The sequence below is a fragment of the Rhipicephalus sanguineus genome, unplaced genomic scaffold (assembly GCF_013339695.2).
Source record: "Rhipicephalus sanguineus isolate Rsan-2018 unplaced genomic scaffold, BIME_Rsan_1.4 Seq320, whole genome shotgun sequence".
NCBI lineage: Eukaryota > Metazoa > Arthropoda > Arachnida > Ixodida > Ixodidae > Rhipicephalus > Rhipicephalus sanguineus.
In genome coordinates, this window is record NW_023615010.1 from 211,004 (window position 1) to 229,987 (window position 18,984).

An 18,984-nucleotide genomic window follows, 5' to 3' on the forward strand; every position below is an offset into this window, starting at 1 on the left:
AATTTTGATGATCTTGTGTTCTTTAAAGTGCACCTAAATCTAAGTACACGGGCCTCTAGCATTTCACCTTCATCAAAATGCGGCCATCGCTGCCGGGATTCAATCCCGCGGCCTTCGGGTCAGCAGTCAAGCACCGTAATCACCGTGGCAAGTCTTCGATGATTCTTGAATGTCAAGTAAAGGTTCTGCACCAGACTCCAGAATGGTCCTGGTGCTATCCATACTGGCTCAGACAAAACAAAAAAAAAGTCAGCTGTCCTTCCGTACATGGTCGGTCTCAGTGCTGCGTGCTTCCCTACGTCCTTGGCGGGCACCTTCCAGTGAAAAGCAGAAGGCAGCATAGTCACGTTACATCAAGCGGCAGTTTTTTGAGTTCATGCGGTTGTCCATTTGTCCTTCCGGCAGGATGTAACATACGTGCTTGCGTCTGTTCAATGCCACGGAACGTTACAGAAGGAGCACCGTTCTCTTGGTGTAAATGTAAGGAGCTACCGTTACAGTTTCACGACCCTTAACGGTGTGGCATTCTCCATCCTCTTAAAAAGAAACTAGTTCCTGGAACGTCATTCTGTAGAACACTGCCAGGCCAAGAATCACGGCCTGTGCAGTGCTACGGGTGACCACCCGTCCTGCGACGAAAACTTGCGGCATTGAGTGCCATTATTACACACCCCCACTGGTGAAGGATGTGTTAGCTGCAAGCATTCCGAGGTTCCGTAAAAGCCTGCCAGCATGCAGTTCTTGGCGGCCGGTGACGAAATTCAGGCACCATCACAGAAATATGGCTTCAGTAAACAAAACAAGTGGCATTGAGAGTGCTGGGCGGGGCAGCATTATGGAAACTAAGCCACAGCTGTTTTGCGAGTGACTTGTCTAGTTGCCGAATTTTTATGTGCCTTGTTCTGTGTTGGTTCCTATTCTTTTTTTATGTGTAGAGCTATAGTGATACAGTAGACTCTCAGTCAATGGAAATCTCTTAAATGGAATTGTGCTGAAATAGAAAAAACTGCCTCTAATGTGATTGGTTGTACTCTAAATTCTCCACGCTGTTCATCTCTCAGTGCATTGTGGACACCTGCGCTTTTCCACATGCTCATGAGAATACAGGAAAACTACTACTGGCCACGCCCTGCCGCCGACATCGCTCGCTACGTAAGGACATGCTAAGACTGTCAGTGACACAAGGCACCACCAACAAGACCAGCGGCTTTGTTCATCCGATTGAACCACCTCAATGACCGTCCAGTAAGTCGGTATGGACTTGCTGGGCCCATTTCCAACGTCAACTTATGGTAATAGTGGATCGTCATAGCTACGGACTACCTGACCCACTATGCCAACCAGGGCGCGGCCTTAAGGTAGTGTCACCAAAGTAGCGAATTCTTCTTGAAAATATTCTGCTGCGTCTCAACAATCCAGCATCTCATAATCGACAGAGGTACGACTTTTACGGCATACCTAATGCAAGTGATCTTGAAATACAGCCACACAAGTCATTGACAGAGAACTGCTTACCACTGGCAGAAGAATGGCCTCACTGAGCGACTAAATAAAACCTTCACCGACATGCTGGCAGTGTGCATCAACGTCAAACACCAGTTTACGTGGGAAACAGCGCACTTAGACAAGGCAGGACAAGGAACGAAGAGAGACAGGACGACCTTGTCGTGCCTTGTCTAAGTGCGCTGCTTCCCATGTAAACATGAACTATCAGCAACGCACCCAACTTTCAACTTTACTGTCAAACACCAGACTTGGGATGCTGTACTTCCTCACGTTACTTTCGCTTACAACATGCCAGTGCAAGAAACAGTGCACATAATGCTGTGCAAGCTACTTTGTGCAAGGAGCCCCTCAACGACAGTGGATGCCATCCTGCCGACCATCAGTGAGGAGGACAGCCTGAACGTTACGCTCTACTTTCAGCGCACAGAAGAAGCCTGACAGCTGCCATTACAATCTTCAACGGCGCTTCATGGAATACCAGCCCGGCGACCATGTTTGGGTCTGGACGCCGAAACGCCAATGTGGACTTAGCGAGAAAAGCTTCCGAGACGTTACTTCGGATTATACAGGGTACTTAGACGTCTCGGTGCACTTGACTATAAGGTTGTCCCCGACGGCGTGACGAACTCGCAGCGGCACTGGGCATGCCCTGAGGTCGTTGCTGTGATGCGCCTTAAGCCTTTTTATACGCACTAGTGAATATTTAAAACTTTATTTTCCCACCTGTTTTCGTGCTTTTCCTATATTCATGTATGTGTTTCTTTCTTCGAATTCATGTTCTTTTGAAGCATCCGGACGATGCTTTTTCAGAGGAGGGCAATACCACACACTTTTCTTTTGCCATTATCATGTAACTGGCCCATTACACGTATAACCACTGCCTTGCGCGCACCGCGCCGTAATGTCGAACATTCTTGATTATTTTAGATTTTTCTGATAAGCTTGAGCGCACAAGGCAAACAGTAGAGTTTATTCTGGAAATAACGTGACTACCACCGATAAGCCTGGAATCTTCAATACCACGTGTATAAATGCCAATGCATTTTACTACTGATCAGATTACTTGACGGCCAACGAAATTGCTTGTACTTTGACTCATTTGCCAGGCACAAGTTGACCCAATAAAGTGCCTTCTTCACTGTCGCAACCACGTGACAATATCCCCTTCAGTAGTATGTACGCAACTTGTTTGTGCTAGTTGTGTCGACTTGTGGCCAAAAGAAACCAAGACGCATAGCTCATTCGATTGTTTGAACCTTCTGCATAGTCAGTATGTCTTGACTTAACCTAAATGTGCTGCGTATGACTGTAACCGATCACTTTGGTGAAGGCACTACAATTTTCGACGGGTCGTTCGACGTGCGGCATTCCAGGACCAATGTCAAAAGTGTTATTTTTCTTGTCTTGAAATGAATACAACCAAAGACTAATTGCACACACATTTTTAGCCTACGATTTCATTCTCTTTATGTAAAAATGGACTGACTGCAGAATATTTAAATACTTAATTACATGCTAATTACAATTAATAACTGTAACTCGCACAAAATAATAACATTCCTTCATTTTCTTTCTCGGAAAGTAATATTGAGGGCCTTGGAAATATGGTATGCAAATTTGACCTATTTGCAGACAGTGCATCATAATTCGCACCTGAAGGTGATATGGAACTCCTGGTAAATGGACCGTATTTTCCTGGTCCCTCGAGGTTCTGTCTAATGAGAGTCTACTGTAGTTTTGTGTGAAGTCTAGGGTTTAACGAATTTTGTTTACACAGCCACAGTAAGAGATACAACTTCAACTTGTAGTATCTGTTACTGTAGTTGCCTGTTTCAGAGATGACAATTAAAATATGACAACAGAATATTTGTCACCTGCAGTTAAAAAAATAGATTATTGTAGTTTGTCGTTCATCATATTGTGTCTATCGCCCCTTGCTAGAGATGGCAGTTACTGTGTAGTAGGTACAGTGGATTCACCCTACCTACACAGTAACTGTAGGCTCGAAACAACAGCCCACTAGTCCTACCACCATGCGAATGGCCATGGAGAGTGGTGATGTAGACTTTTCTTTGCCCGGCTTACAACGGGTTGAGCCACACAGTATGGTGTAGATGTCACCCACGACGTGTTTTCGATTCCCGCCAGCAGTAGCATTAACCTCGAGATCTGTATTTGCTATTCAAACATGCCGTCTGGGATGTCACTTGGCTAAAAAATGGTTTTTGCCCGTGTTATTAGCAAAAGTAACACCTCTGACAACTTACTTACCCGCTACTCTCCAAGCTGCCAATCAGCGCGCATTAAAAGTGATAGATACTTAAAAGTGATCTTCTTAGAATACGACCCCAGAAATAAACTGCACTAAGCGCCAGCAGAGCTGAAATCAACTGCGAGGACAGCTATAAGGCTCGAGCAGAAGGAAAGTGTACTTGTTGCCAGCCTGTTTGTCCACTAAAGCTGTGGTGTTCCGTCGCCAGAATCCTGATGTGAAAAACAGGATGGGGTCATCCGTCCGCAAGCCACGCGGGTGAGGCACGGATGAGGAGAATCGCTGATGTGAGGTCACATGATGCGCCGTCTTCCCCACCACATCTGGATTCGGTCTGTCGTCTGAATGCACCAATAAGGTCCAAATCGATGACATGACCCCACGCGCATATGTTCTAACTGCAAGTAAAAGCTCACAAGCGCGGCTGAAGTGAGAATAAACAAGCCAGGTATCTCTGTAGCATGGAGGGTGCATGCAATAACATCACCCCGCATGCGAGGCCTGCTGTCGATTGCTCCTCAAGCAGAGAGGAAATGCCCCGCCCGTCTTTCGTCTGGCAAAGGAGCATGAAGGGATGTCGGGCAAGGGTGAGAGGGCTGCATCACTCAAACAGCAACTGTGAACGTTGATCATATGGGCACAGTCGCAAGCACTAGTGTGTGTGCTGTCTCTGTAGACATCAGCAAACGGCTTGTATACCCTTTTACATAATGTGCTCTCACCACTTCGCATTGAGCCGGCAGACTGCAAAAATCGCTTCTCTCCTGGAGCGGCCCTATTCCCTTACACCAGCTTTTTGTAGAGTTATGCGAGATTGGATCCAAAAGAGTGAGCTGTTAGCCTGACTTTGTATAACATTACAATTTATTGCTATCGTGCTTTGCCGTTGCGACAAAATTGATCTTTTCGTAAGGTTTCCTGACAAGCGTGTCAGTGTATTTGGGGCCGTATTTAACGAGGATTGTCCTGCAGGAGCAGGCATCGTGGGTGTGCCAGTGTGAGGACAGCTTAGTGCGTCAGCTCGAGCAAGACTTCAAGCTGACCCTCCAGCAGCAGACCTCACTCGAGCAGTGGGCCGCCTGGCTTGACAGCGTCGTTGGCCAGGTGCTCGAGCCGTTCCAAGGACGGCCCGAGTTGCCCCGTGCTGCTCGACAGTTCCTGCTCAAGTGGTCCTTCTACAGGTGCGTCCAGGTGGAGCTTCATAAATGCTAACCATCCGTGGATACTTCTCTCTGTCCGGTTCTCTTTACCCTGGCTTGACGTTCACTGCTCTACATTTGATGGCGTCTGTCAGTCTGAAGCGAAATGTTTAAAATCTGCCACCTGCAGCAAGTGGATCCTTTATAAAGGTCATCAATACACACTTAAACCTTTATACAGTGTGTTCTTGTTTTAGAAAATACAGATTTTTTTTTTAAAAGTTCTTGACAGTCAGGCTCCTGTAATTTTTGCACGTAAACTCTATGTCGAGGCAGAAATACTTATCTGCTGCTAAAATGGCGTTGATGAGACCAATTAACAATATTGACTTCAGTGCAATTGTTTATATATCAGGTTGTAGTACATGATAATTATGGGATACCCATTTTTTGGAAATCACTAAAGTTGCACGTAGTTTGAGATATTCATCATCGAGTTTCAAGGACAACATCTAAACTGATTGCGCTCGGCGCGCATGAGGCGTGGCCTTTCGTTATGTAACACCGGAACGACCCGTGACAATGAGGAAATTTGAATGAAAGCGTGCCGCAACAGAATCTGGTTAGAAAAATAGGCAAGCATTCTGTAATACGCAAGTAGACAGCTTATTGTTTGCGTGCGATGGTTGGTGCTTATTTGTTCCTTTTTTAAACTGTGAAGAGGCGCGAAAAACTATTCCGCCTGTCTGAAGTGCCGCAGTGGCTGGTCCTGAGTTTTATGCTTCACAGAGAAAGAAAAAGTTGATAATGCAGTTTTGTGCACAGCTTGAAAGAATCAGATAAGCACCAAACACCACATGTAAAAGTAACCATCTTCGTAAGAAGTGCAAAACTACACACAGGGACAGCAAGAAAGAAAGACACTACACAACCTACCTGTGTGTAGTTTTGCGCTTCTTACGAAGATGGATCTATACCAACTAGCCCATTACACTTGTTTATTATGATGTAAAAGTAAAGTGATCCGCTGGTGCAATAGGGATGACTTGCCTCTTCTCACGAAAAGATACGGCCGCAGCGTGCCTTTATTTAAATTTCTCAGTTCTTTGTCACAGGTAGTTCCAGTCTGACGTAACAGAACTGTGCGGTTTCTGCACGCCGGCTGTGATTAGTTTCAGTATAACCCTTAATATTCGATGACAAGTATCTCGAACTATGTGCAACTGTCATGGTTTCTATAAATTGGGTATGCCATAAATTGGCACACACTACAAGTTTGCTATATAAGCACCTGCCCTCAAGACAATAATTAAAAAGTTAATTCACGAGTTTTTTGTTAATTAGTCACAACACTCTCATTTCAGCTGCAGCAAAGTATTTCCCTCTCGACGTGAAGTTTGGTGCGAGAACTACAGGAGCCTTACTGTCATAGCATTTTTATTAAAAACCTGTATTGTCTAAAAAAGAAACACCCTGTATATGATACAAGTACAGATGGCCGGAAGATAGCCGGAGACTAGCTATAATAGGAGGCCATCAGGACCTCGATAGCAACATGAAACATGACAATACGAGAGCCCAAAACAAACTGCCTCTTTATTTTTCCCACGCCCTCCAGGCATGACGCCCCAACACACAAAGCAACAGCGCCGCGCGAGGGCGCTGCATGTTAGTTATTAACATTGTGACAGTATAGTGTTTAGTAAAGCAGTGAATGGTGCTAGTTGGTGTACAGTCAAACCCCGCTACAACGAAATTGACGGTGCTCGGAAAAATGTTCGTTGAAGCGAACATTTCGTTGTAGTGAAATCGAAAAAAATATGGCTGACCTGAGCTAGTAGAACAGTGAAACTTTTATTTCCAATATTCAAAAAGTGTCTGCTGCTTCCTTTGCGTCCCCAGCAGCGTTACGACGCAATTCTCATATATGCATAGCGACGCCACATTGAAAAGCACGCAGAAACAACGGCTTCCGCGAACGAATCAAACAAGCACGGGCGCGCAACACGAACTGCACAGTTGCACCAACACGCTAACACTAGCTATTCGCCGACAACAGCGACATGCAGGCGTGCTATCGCGGAGCGATGACTTACGCCTTATTCTATGCTATTCTTATCCACCACTCGCGGCTGGCTGATTCCGTTGATAACGTGGACGAATTGCTGCTCCGACCACCGGTCGCACTGGCCAAGCGCGAAAAGCACGAAAAGCATTGGCATTGGAAAAGGCACCTTTCCGCGACTGCACCCCAGGGGTGCAATCGCGGAACGATGCTATTCCCGATTCCATGCCATATTCTATGCTATTCTTATCATCCACCACTCACGGCTGGCTGATCGCGTTGGTAACGCGGACCGTCGTTCTGACCACTGGCCAAGCGCGAAAAGCACGAAAGGCATTGGAATTGGAAATAGAATCGTTCCGCGATAGCACCCCAGGGCTGCTCGCGATAACGCAAATGTGGCAGTTGTACCGTCGCTCTGACCACTAGCGAAGCGCAAAAAGCACAAAAATTATTGGAAAGGCATCCGAAAAGCTATCGTTTCGCGCAGTTTCGCGATCGCACCCCAGTGTCGACAACTGAGCTTTGACTTCGGATTGTCTGCGACTCAGAAGCAACTCAAGCCAGTTTCGCAAGGGCAGTCTGATCGCCGTCGCTATCAAGCAATGGCGGCCCCCATGCTCAGTCAACAGCGGCGGTTTCTGGTGGTTCCAACACGCGATTCAGACTTTGAATTCGTATTTTATGTTCTAAATGCATCAAAATGTCCGAGATTGTGTTTATTGCACGGTAAATTAAATTTTTGAGCCCCGAATGGCATCGTCAAATTTCGTTGAAGCGGAACGGCAGCAGAAAAAGTGTTCGTTGTGGCGAGCATATTTATGCATTGACTCCTATGGACTGTTGACGGGGAACCGAGAATTTTCGTTGTACCGGAAATTTTGTTGAAGCGGAGTTCGTTGTAGCGGAGTTCAACTGTATATCCATGATTTATTGCACTTAAACCCTTCCACTGTTGGGTGTTTCTGGCCGTGACGCACCCCCATGTTGGCTTGGTTTCGGGAATATCGGGGAAGCTTGAAACGCAGAGAAATGGTGCGTTGTGAAGTCAAGATGACAGATAGGGATGGAAAGTGGATACAACACCGTTTACTGCTGATAGTAGCAAGCGAGGCCACGGCGAGCGAGCACTGATTGCGTAATGTTTCGGTCAACTGGAGAGGCAACGACGTGCGCCTCTGAACTTGACGCACCATAGCAGACACGCTTACAGAATACAAAAAAATAAAACAAAGAAAACTGGCAATCCTGCACCAGATGGCAGAACAACCCTTGTACCCGTAATTGCACGTGTGCAGCATGGTCGCTCAGCCCGAGAGAGTAGCACGTGTGGAGCGACCACGGCCCCCAGCACTGAAGGGGAGCACAATCGCTCCATACTCTTCACTAAACGTACCAACACAGCGAGGGGCAAAAATATGTGCTTCTAGAAGGATTCGACAGATGGCGCAACCAGTAGAATCACGCTATATCACGCCAGCTTTCCGCTTTGGCGCGAATTGTTCAACACACAACAGAGAACGTACCGGTACGTCACTGACAGCGAAAGGGTTGACCTAACAAGGCACTTAAAAGATTGCATGATAATTGATGGTAGCGCAGGCTAAAGACACGGACAAAAGAAGGCACATTCGAGACACCACAGCGCTAACTTTCAACAACTATTTTATTACCAGCTGATCCCACTAGTACAGCAGACTCTCAATAATTCAAACTTGAGAGGACCTCAGGATTTTATTTGAATTATCAGAAGTTCTCATAAATATGACTCGGGGCAACACACCAACTAACACTGCCATGTTTATTGTTTCTCAGTGCCGCAGCAACATCATAGACTGCTCTGCATGATTACCAGTAAAATTTTAAGACATCAGCGATAATACTGGTACTTGTTATTTTACAAGGCATGCACGGGGTGTGTAATTAGTGCACGAAATGTGTTGCGTCCCACGACAGTTGCTAGCCCCTTCTAATTCTTAGGACGCTTTCTCGCATAGCATACCGCAGAGAAAGTGACTAAGAAATGTTTGGCATGCAATAGATCAAGGCCAGACCGTACAGTTTTTTTTTCCCTCGGTCAGCACGAGATTATTGGTGCGCAAGGTTCGGCTAGTTAGGCCGTTTTGTAGGCAGGCAATCAGCTTTGTTTGCGCCTGTTAGTAACAAAAAACATGAATGTTCAGCTAGAAGCAACAAAGGCAGCAGATATTTCCAGACATTGACAAGCAAAAAGTTTGAATTAACCAAATTTGTGCAGTGAGGCAGTTTGAATTAAGCAGCTTTAAAATACATTGAAAACATAGTGGGCCAACCAAAAATTTAAGATTTGTTTGAATTATCGCGAGTCTACTGTATATGTACCCTTTCACCATCATACGTCACGTGTGCATAGCTCTGACATCCATAAATTGTAACCTACACGCATACATCACAAACATGACAACACTGTATCAAATGCATTTTTCTTATAGTGCTTATCCACAAAACAGTTTATCGCAAATACATGTAATCTAGTTCCTTATTTGACAATACCACTGACGGACTGCTCACACAAGCGTCACCAAACGCTGAAATCCTGCTGGCCTCCATTATCAATCGCGTCATCTCTCACCTACTCCTACTCATGATGGCCGTTTCTTTAAACCTAGGTCTGCACTTACATGTGACAATGCAGGGAAAGGACACCATTGGGAGCAACGCTACTTGCTTTGTTACAGTCAAACCCCGCTACAACGAAACTGACGGTGCTCGGAAAAATGTTCGTTGAAGCGAACATTTCGTTGTAGTCAAATCGAAAAAAATATGGCTGACCTGAGCTAGTAGAACAGAGAAACTTTTATTTCCAAAATTCAAAAGTGTCTGCTGCTTCCTTTGCGTCCCCAGCAGCGTCACGACGCGATTCTCATGTATGCATAGCGACGCCACGTTGAAAAGCACGCAGAAACAACGTTCGCGCTTCCGCGAACGAACCAAACAGAGGCACGGGCGCGCAACACGAACTGCACAGTTGCACTAATATGCTAACACAAGCTATTCGCCGACAACGGCGAGATGCAGGCGTGCTATCGCGGAGCAATGACTTACGCCTTATTCTATGCTATTCTTATCCACCACTCGCGGCTGGCTGATCCCGTTGATAACGTGGACGAATTGTTGCTCCGACCACCGGTTATGCACCGGTCGCACTGGCCAAGCGCGAAAAGCACGAAAAGCATTGGCATTGGAAAAGGCATCGTTCCGCGACTGCACCCCAGGGCTGCTCGCGATGATAACGCGGATGTACCGTCGCTTTGACCACTAGCGAAGCGCGAAAAGCATGAAAAGCATTGGAAAGGCGTCGGAAAAGGCATAGGGAAAAGGAATCGTTCCGCGATTGCACCTCAGTGTAGACAACTGAGCTTTGGCTTCGGATTGTCTGCGACTAAGAAGCAACTCAAGCCAGTTGCGAAAGCAGGGCAGTCCGATCGCCGTCGCTATCAAGGAATGGCGGCCCCCATACTCAATCAACAGCAGCGGTTTCTGGAGGTGCCAACACGCGATTTAGACTTTGAATTCGTATTTTTATGTTCTAAAATGCATCAAAATGTCCGAGATTGTGTTTATTGCACAGTAAATTGAATTTTTGAGCCCGGAATGGCATGGTAAATTTCGTTGAAGCGGAACGGCAGCAGAAAAATGTTCGTTGTGGCGAGCATATTTATGCATTGACTCCTATGGAATGTTGACGGGGAACCGAGAATTTTTCGTTGAAACGGAGTTCGTTGTAGCGGAGTTCGACTGTATTATGTTCGCGCAATCTATCGTTTATGCATCTACAGGTCTGTCCGATGTAGGACTTTCCACAAGTGAGTGGAATCCGGTAGACGACACACGTGCTGCATTCAACAAATTTGTTTCGATGCTTCTTTTCGCATACCGTTTCTGTTATCTTGTCTGGTCTTGTGTTTCTGCACAGGCTCACCAATTCATTAGGGGCTGAAAAAAACTACCTCTGTCACAATTTTCTGCAATCTTCTTTATTCTGTGAGAGAACTTGTGTATGTACGGAATGACAGCAAAGTTCCTCCTGCTTGGGCTCGCCCTATCCTCCTCCTCGGAACCTTTCTTTAGCGCTTCTCTAAGTAAGCCTTCTGCAACCGACACGACGAGGTTCTTAGGATACCCGGCATCGCTTAACCGCGAGACCTGCTTTCTGAAGCTATCATGCATTAGGCACTGGCATGACTTCTTGAGTGCCTCACTCGAACACATCTTCGTGATTCCCCGCTTGACAAGTTTTGTACGTGCAGAATGAAACTGTAACAGGGGCTTATTTGCTCTGGGTTCATAACGCCAGCACGTCTTTTCGTCAGAGATCACAAAGTTAATCTCAAGAAATCTAACTCTTTCGTCGCATGGCATTTCAAAAGTCACTTCAAGTGGGTTAAGACAGTCACGAAAAACGCTACACACGTTAGTACACTGATCGGTAAAATCTGCACATGTGCCATCGATAAAAACTAAGAAATCATCGACGTACCTAAATACATTCACAACATTATATTCTTGCAGGCGCTCTTTTAGGTTCCTGTCTAGTTCCACTAGAAACAGATTACTTAAAACTGAAGCTAAGCAAGAGCCAATGCATACTCCTTGTTTTTGCAGGTACAGGGCACCATCATACTTTATGACCGTTGACGACAAGTAAAATCTAAGTAATTCTTAAAAAATTATCCACAGGCTTGCCACGAGCTGTTGTGACCGCACCACCCCCAACATAGAAATAAAATTTCAGTTGTTAGTACAGCGACGTCCTTGTCTGTCATCTTTTTACCCCCCTTTTTTAAGTTCCACTGCTCGAACCAGTGTTACACCCCTGTCACAAGGACAGCCTTAACCCCTTAACTGCTTTGGACGAGCAGAGCTCGTCCTGCCCAAACTGTCCCCAAACTGCTTTGGACGAGCAGAGCTCGTCCTAGCGGAATAGGTACTCCCCTCTAGCGTTCAGGACAAGAGGCGCTCTTCTACTGCTTAGATTGCGTAATCCCCAGATGGCAGCATTTACTTGGCAATTTATTTTTTCCTGCGGAAAGAGCGCGGTTTTTGTATGAAAAGATGGCTTGCGGTGGCGGTCACCCATGCATAACTGGCTCGTCAACACGAAAAAGAGGCTTTTCATTTTCGTCATCTTCTTCGAGTGATGGTCATTCGGATACAGATGTTTATCTTGTGTCCGAAGTGAAGACAGCGAAGGCGGTGAATTGAGCATCTCCTCCGGTGATGATGAAAACAGCTCGGAAGCGAACATTGCGAGTGCTCGCCAGTGGATCCTGCTTGATGCGGACAATCTTCCTGTGAAACCTCCTCGCCTTCCATTCTTGGCCATTCCAGGCAAGACTTTCAACTTGTCATTGCCAGATGACCTTATGGAATATTCAGCAGTTTCTTCAAATGTGCTTCGTTTGCTCTCGGAAGCGAGGAGAAAACGGAAAAAAAAATGAGAAAGGAAACTCGATTTTGGTGCAGGAGCTGCAACAGGCCGCCTTGCGTTATTCCGTGTTTTGATTTGACTAAGTATGTGGTACAAATATTTTTTCAACATCGACAAGCTGCGTTTTAGTACAATCAGATTCGAAATCAGCAATAAAAAAAAGGCACTTTTGGTTGGGAAATTTTCAAAAAACGCACTTAAGGGTTAACTGGGGTTAAGGTACTACAGTTATGGGTTAACCACGGCTAGAGGTAGCTACACAGCAGACATAAAAGCAGTTAGTCTCCTAACCGCAGTTATCGCAAACCAGAAGCTGGCAAGCACACCACCGTGAACTGGCGCAGTTAATTGGAAGCTTCGAGTTGTTTCAGGATTCCACAGAACACGACTCTAGTCGGGGAGCAAAACTCTTGGAAAACTCACTAAGGTTGAGAGCTGGGCTAGTTGGTGACTGATCTTATACATATGGTTAGGTAGCACACTTTGGACGGGGACAAAAGAAACAGGAAGGACACGACCTCGCTACACTCGCAACTGGGTGCATATATATGAAGTATTTTTCCTGCAATAAATTCAGTTGTGAGTGTAGCGTGTCGTGTCCTTCCTGCTTCTTTTGTCCCCGTCCAAAGTGCGCTACCTAACCGTTAGGTACTTAGAAAACTAGGTTCACCGTGGAACGGCTAGCAACAAAGACTATTTCGTCCTCGGCGGGATTAGCAAAAGCGTATCACTACACGTTTCTTGAGGTGCTCTTCAGATTGTTCATGTCTCAGAGCATCAGGTCGTTCCACCATGTTCAATGTCAACATCCTGAACAAGATGGATGAAGATGGTGTCGCCGAGGCAGCAATGGCAGTGGATTTTGCATTGTCTGCAGTCAGACTATTAACTGTGAAACAGCATGGTTTTGCAGTGATAAAGCGACATGCTACAATCAAGAGGCACATTGAGGCCACGAAGCAGCACCAAAATTCAGCAGGTGTACTGAAAACTCCAAAGACCTGCATGTCAGATGTATTTGGACTTCTCGCAGTGTTCAGTTATGTTCTCAGGCGACCGCAGGGTTCTTGCAGACTCTTTTCATTCTGGGATTTACTCTCAAATTAATTCCTTTCTCTTGGGCAGATATGGCCACATCTCTATTTCTGAGGATTTTCACGGACTCCAAAATCGTTAACAGTTTTCCTGTAACGAACAAAAGCCTCCTACATAGTGCATATCTGCCAAGTCTCCTGGATTTTCCTGGAGGCTCCCGGATTTCGACCATTTCTTATGTTTGTATGGATGGCAGGAAAATCCTCTGGAAATCGAAATTTCTCTGCATGATCTAGCCACATTGACAAACATTGCAACCCAATCTGATCCATGCTTTTTGTGAACCTATAGTATAAACCAATTTAGCAGGCGTTGATGTAAACGTAACCGGCTGATACGAATTCATGGAATTCCCCAGCTGAATTCCACTATGTCGAATGGGCAGAAATTCCAATGTTCCAAACACTTTTCCGCGTCACGGCAGGTGGTACGAACTTTGGTACCGAATCCATCGAGCAACGGCCGAGAGTAGAATGCTGGAAGCTTCAGAAGTACGTGCGCGGCCAATGCGCACGCTGTCAGAACTCTGGTTATCGTTTGCCACAACCGCTGTGGACGAAACCGCGGTCGCTCTTGACACGATCATGTATGGCGACGACGAAACTGATGGAACTCTGAAAGTGCACGCACGTCCCAATGCTCACCCATTCAAAGCGACGCTGCTTTCCGCAAACGCTGCAGACAAAACCGTGGCAGATGCGATCACAGATAGCAACAAACGACGTCGATTTTAAGGCACGTGCACGGCCAGCACACATGGATTGAAAACGGAACTACCGCTTGCCACAACCGGCGCGCACAAAACCACGGTCGTTATCAACGCGATCATCGATAGCGACTACGAGCTCCGAAAGTACGCGGCTGACGCAGTGGTAGATTAAAGGCAATATAGTCGTAAAAAAAAGGCACGAAGCCTTTCGCCGTTTGTGTCGATCTTCGCTTATGACTATGGTGGAGCTAAGCTCTTAGTTTTCAGTTGGCCTCAAGCGAAGCTTTGACGCGTGCTTTCGCGGCAGCCAGCTGCGCCGTGCCTTATTGGTCCGGTCACGTGTCCCAGAAAGGCGTATGCAAGTTCTTTTGACGGAAATGAATGTTTTGTGCGTATATCGTGGTTTCAAAACAGATTTTGCCAGTTTTTTGATGATATGAAATTTTGGGCGATGCGAATATTGTCACTCCCCCTTCAGGTTCGTATCACCGAAATTGTACCGTAGTTGGGAAACGCTACCTGCATTGTTAGTTTGGCCACTCTAAGCCATTATAAGACCGCAACGCCAATGTTTACGCCTATGAGGCTGTTTGGTGATCTAGTGGTGTTATGGAAACACCCATTATTGGACAGAACTTTTTATTTCAAAAGAGTTCCTCCTTATTTGACTGTTTTGCTTCACACTGTCCATTTTTCCACTTGGGAGTGAGCTTCTGGCTGCTCCGAAAGCTGTTTTCTTTGCTCCAAAACGCGTTTTTGGCTGCTCCAAAAGCCCTTTTTCCTGCTCCACAATGCACTTTTTGCTGCTCCAAAAACCTGCTGCTCCAAATCCTGCAAAGTTGCGAGATAAGCACTGTCCTGTCAAAATCTTAGTTCTTTTGTCCTCGGTGTATGTGCGCTTAAACGCTTTTGCTTTAAACATGAATGTTCACCAACTAGCACATCTCACCATCTTGTTCCAAACAGCTTCAGTCAATCACGTCACTGGACAAGGACACAGTGAGGCACACAAAAAACCACAAACGGAAGCGCTGGGGGTGCCTTGCTGCCTTCGTCTAGCAAGTCTAGTCTAGGCACTCCCCTTCTGCACCTTCGCCCAATGGAATTGGTGCCAGGATCGCAAAGTATGTCTGCATACAGTGGAACTTCGATTATACGACTTTCAGGGACCTCGCAAAAACGTCGTATAATCGAAAACCGAGAATATAGGCAGTGACGGTCATTATTGCCCCACAACAGCGGGCACATAATGCCTAAGAAAGTCCGCGGCACAAACCTACGCTGCTCCGAGGAACGTAGATTAAATTAATTGAAAAAATGACAACCACGCATTTTATCGGAGGTGTGAACGAACCTTTATTTCTCACCTTTTAAAAAAATCTGTGATTTTCTTCTGAGAGTTTGCCCAGCCACGACGCATCAGCTTTCTTTCGATAGCTGCAACATCTGGCAGCAACTCGCCGATCTCGTCGCGTGCGCAAGCAAACCGCCGAATGTGGTCGATGTAGCACAACACGTAAGTCGGAACGGACGCGCTAGCCTCTGCAGCGTCGTCCATCTCTTCCTCGTCGGAAGTTCCCGCAGTGTCGGGACGCACAATTTCGATAATGTCATCCAGCGACACTTCACTGCACACTGCAACGTCGTCGTCGGCACCAACATAGTCTGCGAAAGATCCAGGCAGCTCCAGGTTGCCGAACTCTGGTTCGTCGTCAACAGGCACTGCAGCTTCACTGGTAGAACAAGCGCCACTTCTATAAAGCCGCACTGCCTGAAGGAGTTGGCGATGGTTTCTGGCGTGACTGCGTCCCATGCACTAGCAATGTAGTGCATTGCATCACGCACAGAAAGCTTCTTATCCAACTGCTTGCGTTCCATGCCTGCCAGCCGACGCTGCACCAGAAACTTCCAATATTTCTGTTTCATGCACTTGATGACGCCAGCGTCAAGTGGCTGCAGCTGGCTAGTGCAATTGGGGGGCAGAAATACAACTTTCACATTTCTCAAATGCGACATATCTGATGGATGGCATGGCGCATTGTCAAGCAGAAGAAGAATCTTTCTGTTCTTAGCCCCCATCTTGGAGTCCAGCTGCTGCAGATATGTAGAAAACATAGCAGCCGTCATCCAGGCTTTCCGGTTGAACGTGTACTGGCACGGCAGCCTTTTCAAATTCTTGAAGCATCGCGGCTTCTCAAACTTGCCGATCACGAGGGCAGGAAGCTTTTCAGAGCCGTCTTCATTAGCGCAAAGCAATACAGTAAGACGCTCTTTGCTTCGCTTACCCCATGACAGCTCTCTCCTTTGAATGCCAATGTCTGTTCTGGCTGCATATTATAAAATAATCCAGTTTCGTCCGCGTTGAACACGTCGGACGGCTTGTATTCCTGTATCAATTCCGGCAGCAATGCAGTCCACTTTTCTACAGTGTCGGAGCTGACTGACACGCTTTCTCCACAGCAGCGGCTGTACACAACTCCACTGCGTTTTTTAAAGCGATCCAACCAGCCATTGGAGGCTTTAAAGTCGTCAATGCCGCAGCGCACTGCAACTGTCTCAGCCTTCTCCTTCAATATTGCGCCACCCACGGCAATTCCTGAACTGCGGGCCTGACGCAACCACTCAACGAGGGCCTTCTCCATGGCAGCATATTTGCCATCTTTCGTGGCCTTCCTGTTCAGGCCGAACTTTGCCGCATTTAGTAGGATGCTGTCCTTCTTCGCGAGGATTGTTTTCAGCGACGACTCAGGAATGTTCAGGTCGTGGGCAATGCTGGCCTTTGTTGCTTCGTTCCGCTTCTCCACCTCCTCGATTATGCGAAGCTTTTCTCCGAGCGTCAGCGGTTTTCGGTTCCGCGACATTGCGAGACGCAGCACTCGCAACCAAGAATTCGAAAGCTTCCTCGCACACCAATGTCCGAACACAGAAATTTTGCACGTGGACACAGCAGCTGCGGCGCAGCACACCAACCGATGAGGCAAACACGTGAGGGAATGGCTGAATGGCACACGGCAGTAGGCCTATTCGATTTGCAAGCTTCGACCAATCGCGAGCGGCTAAAACGCCCCAGCCCTCTGGTAGCTAGACAGTGGCGAGTTCCGGTTCCCGCGGCTGTCGCAAACGTTGGCTCAACAATCGCCGTTCAACACGTCCGGTATAATGACACGAAATATAGTGAAAGTTATTGCATACTAGAAAGCGAGCTCGAAATTATCTGCCATGTTATCTGCTCACAACGGTCACTACAAAACCACCCAAAAGAAGAGAGAGAGAAAAAAAAAAGGCGACAACGGAAGTGCGCAGTGCAATGCGACAAAACGAATGCGCTCCGGCTGGCTCCGGCCAACGTTGGCTCTGGCTAGCTATGGCCGACCGCGTGTCGAAAAATTGAAGAGGCCCTGTGGTGGCAGCGCGGATACGAACTCGGTTCCTCGGTTTCCCGACTTTTTTCGCCCGGCCGCAGTGTGTTTGCGTGCCAGCCCACGTCATCGTAGGTCTTCTTTTTTTCTCGGACAGTCCAGCGAAGCGTCGCACGAGGCGGGGCCGGCGTAAAATTGCGTCGTACAATTGAGGTTTTTAATACATTATTTCTATGGGGGTTTTGCCGGGACCAAGCCAATTCGTCGTAAAACCGGGTCGTCGCAGGACCGGGGGACGTATAATCGAAGTTCCACTGTAGGTACGCTTTCATCATGCCTCAAGTGGAAAGTTGCGCATGTTGGTGCAGATTGATGTTAAGCAGTGCATAAGACATGCGTTAGAAAGAAAAGAAAACGCGCTCACTCACAACTAATTTTAATCATATTAGATCAGAGATATATGCGGTGACACAAACAACAACAGAGAAGAATTCGATACACACTCCCATCATCTCAATGTGCGGTCAAGATATGGTCGTTCCCGTCCGGATAGGACTTTCGAAGGCTGGCTGGTGCATACCATGCTTTTTCATGCAATCTGTGCTGCCTCAACAACTAAGCTCACGTTGACGTCTACGCATGGTGAATGACCACAGGATGTCGCCAACTATCTTGCGCCCACACAGGGGCAACCATGATGAGCTTCCGGCTTACATTCACTAGGCCACTACGTATCGCCTCAGTTTCACCAGCCCAACGCGTGGTCAATCTGTTGGCCCATATCCACAAAGCTGAAAGCAGCAGCCAATACAGATATGAGAAATTTATAACCACTCTTTGTCGGACAGGTGAGGCATGTAAAAATATTTGTAACGACGACGGCAACTGCGTTCACTACTTAAGCAACCTAAAAGAAACATTACTTGAAATTACTCGCACGACACCCTAAACAAGGCATACAACGAAGCATGTAAATTAGATAAAAAATCAGCACTAGCTAGAAGAGCCCCTAAAGCACAGTCAAACCAGCCACTAGCAAATACTCAAATGCACTCCCAAACATGAATAATATCCTTCGCAAGTATTATCCAATGTTAGCAAGCAGTGAGCGCCTTAGAAAAGCGTTTGACAAAGTACCAAGGGATATGTATCACCGTAATGGAAGCCTTAAGGACATGTTAGTGCATGCAAAAGTAAACCATTCTACTGCCCACCTGACCTTGTTATCGTCCAAGATGTAAGACTTGATAGTGCTTATTTTAGCTCAAAAAAAAGACACCACAAGAAAGAAGACGGAACACAGCGCTCTTCTTTCTTGTGGTGTCGTTTTCTTTTTTTTGCTCTAAAATAAGTACTGTGGATTCTCACC

General features: G+C 46.6%; 1 protein-coding gene across 1 annotated transcript in view; it reads left to right on the forward strand.

Moving 5' to 3' along the window:
• LOC119377023 (transcription factor RFX3-like) overlaps nucleotides 1-18,984 on the forward strand; it is a 258,351-nt gene that overhangs the window by 200,372 nt on the left and 38,995 nt on the right. Inside the window, 1 exon segment of the mRNA XM_037646658.1 lies at nucleotides 4,751-4,959. Coding sequence (XP_037502586.1) covers nucleotides 4,751-4,959 — 209 coding nt within the window.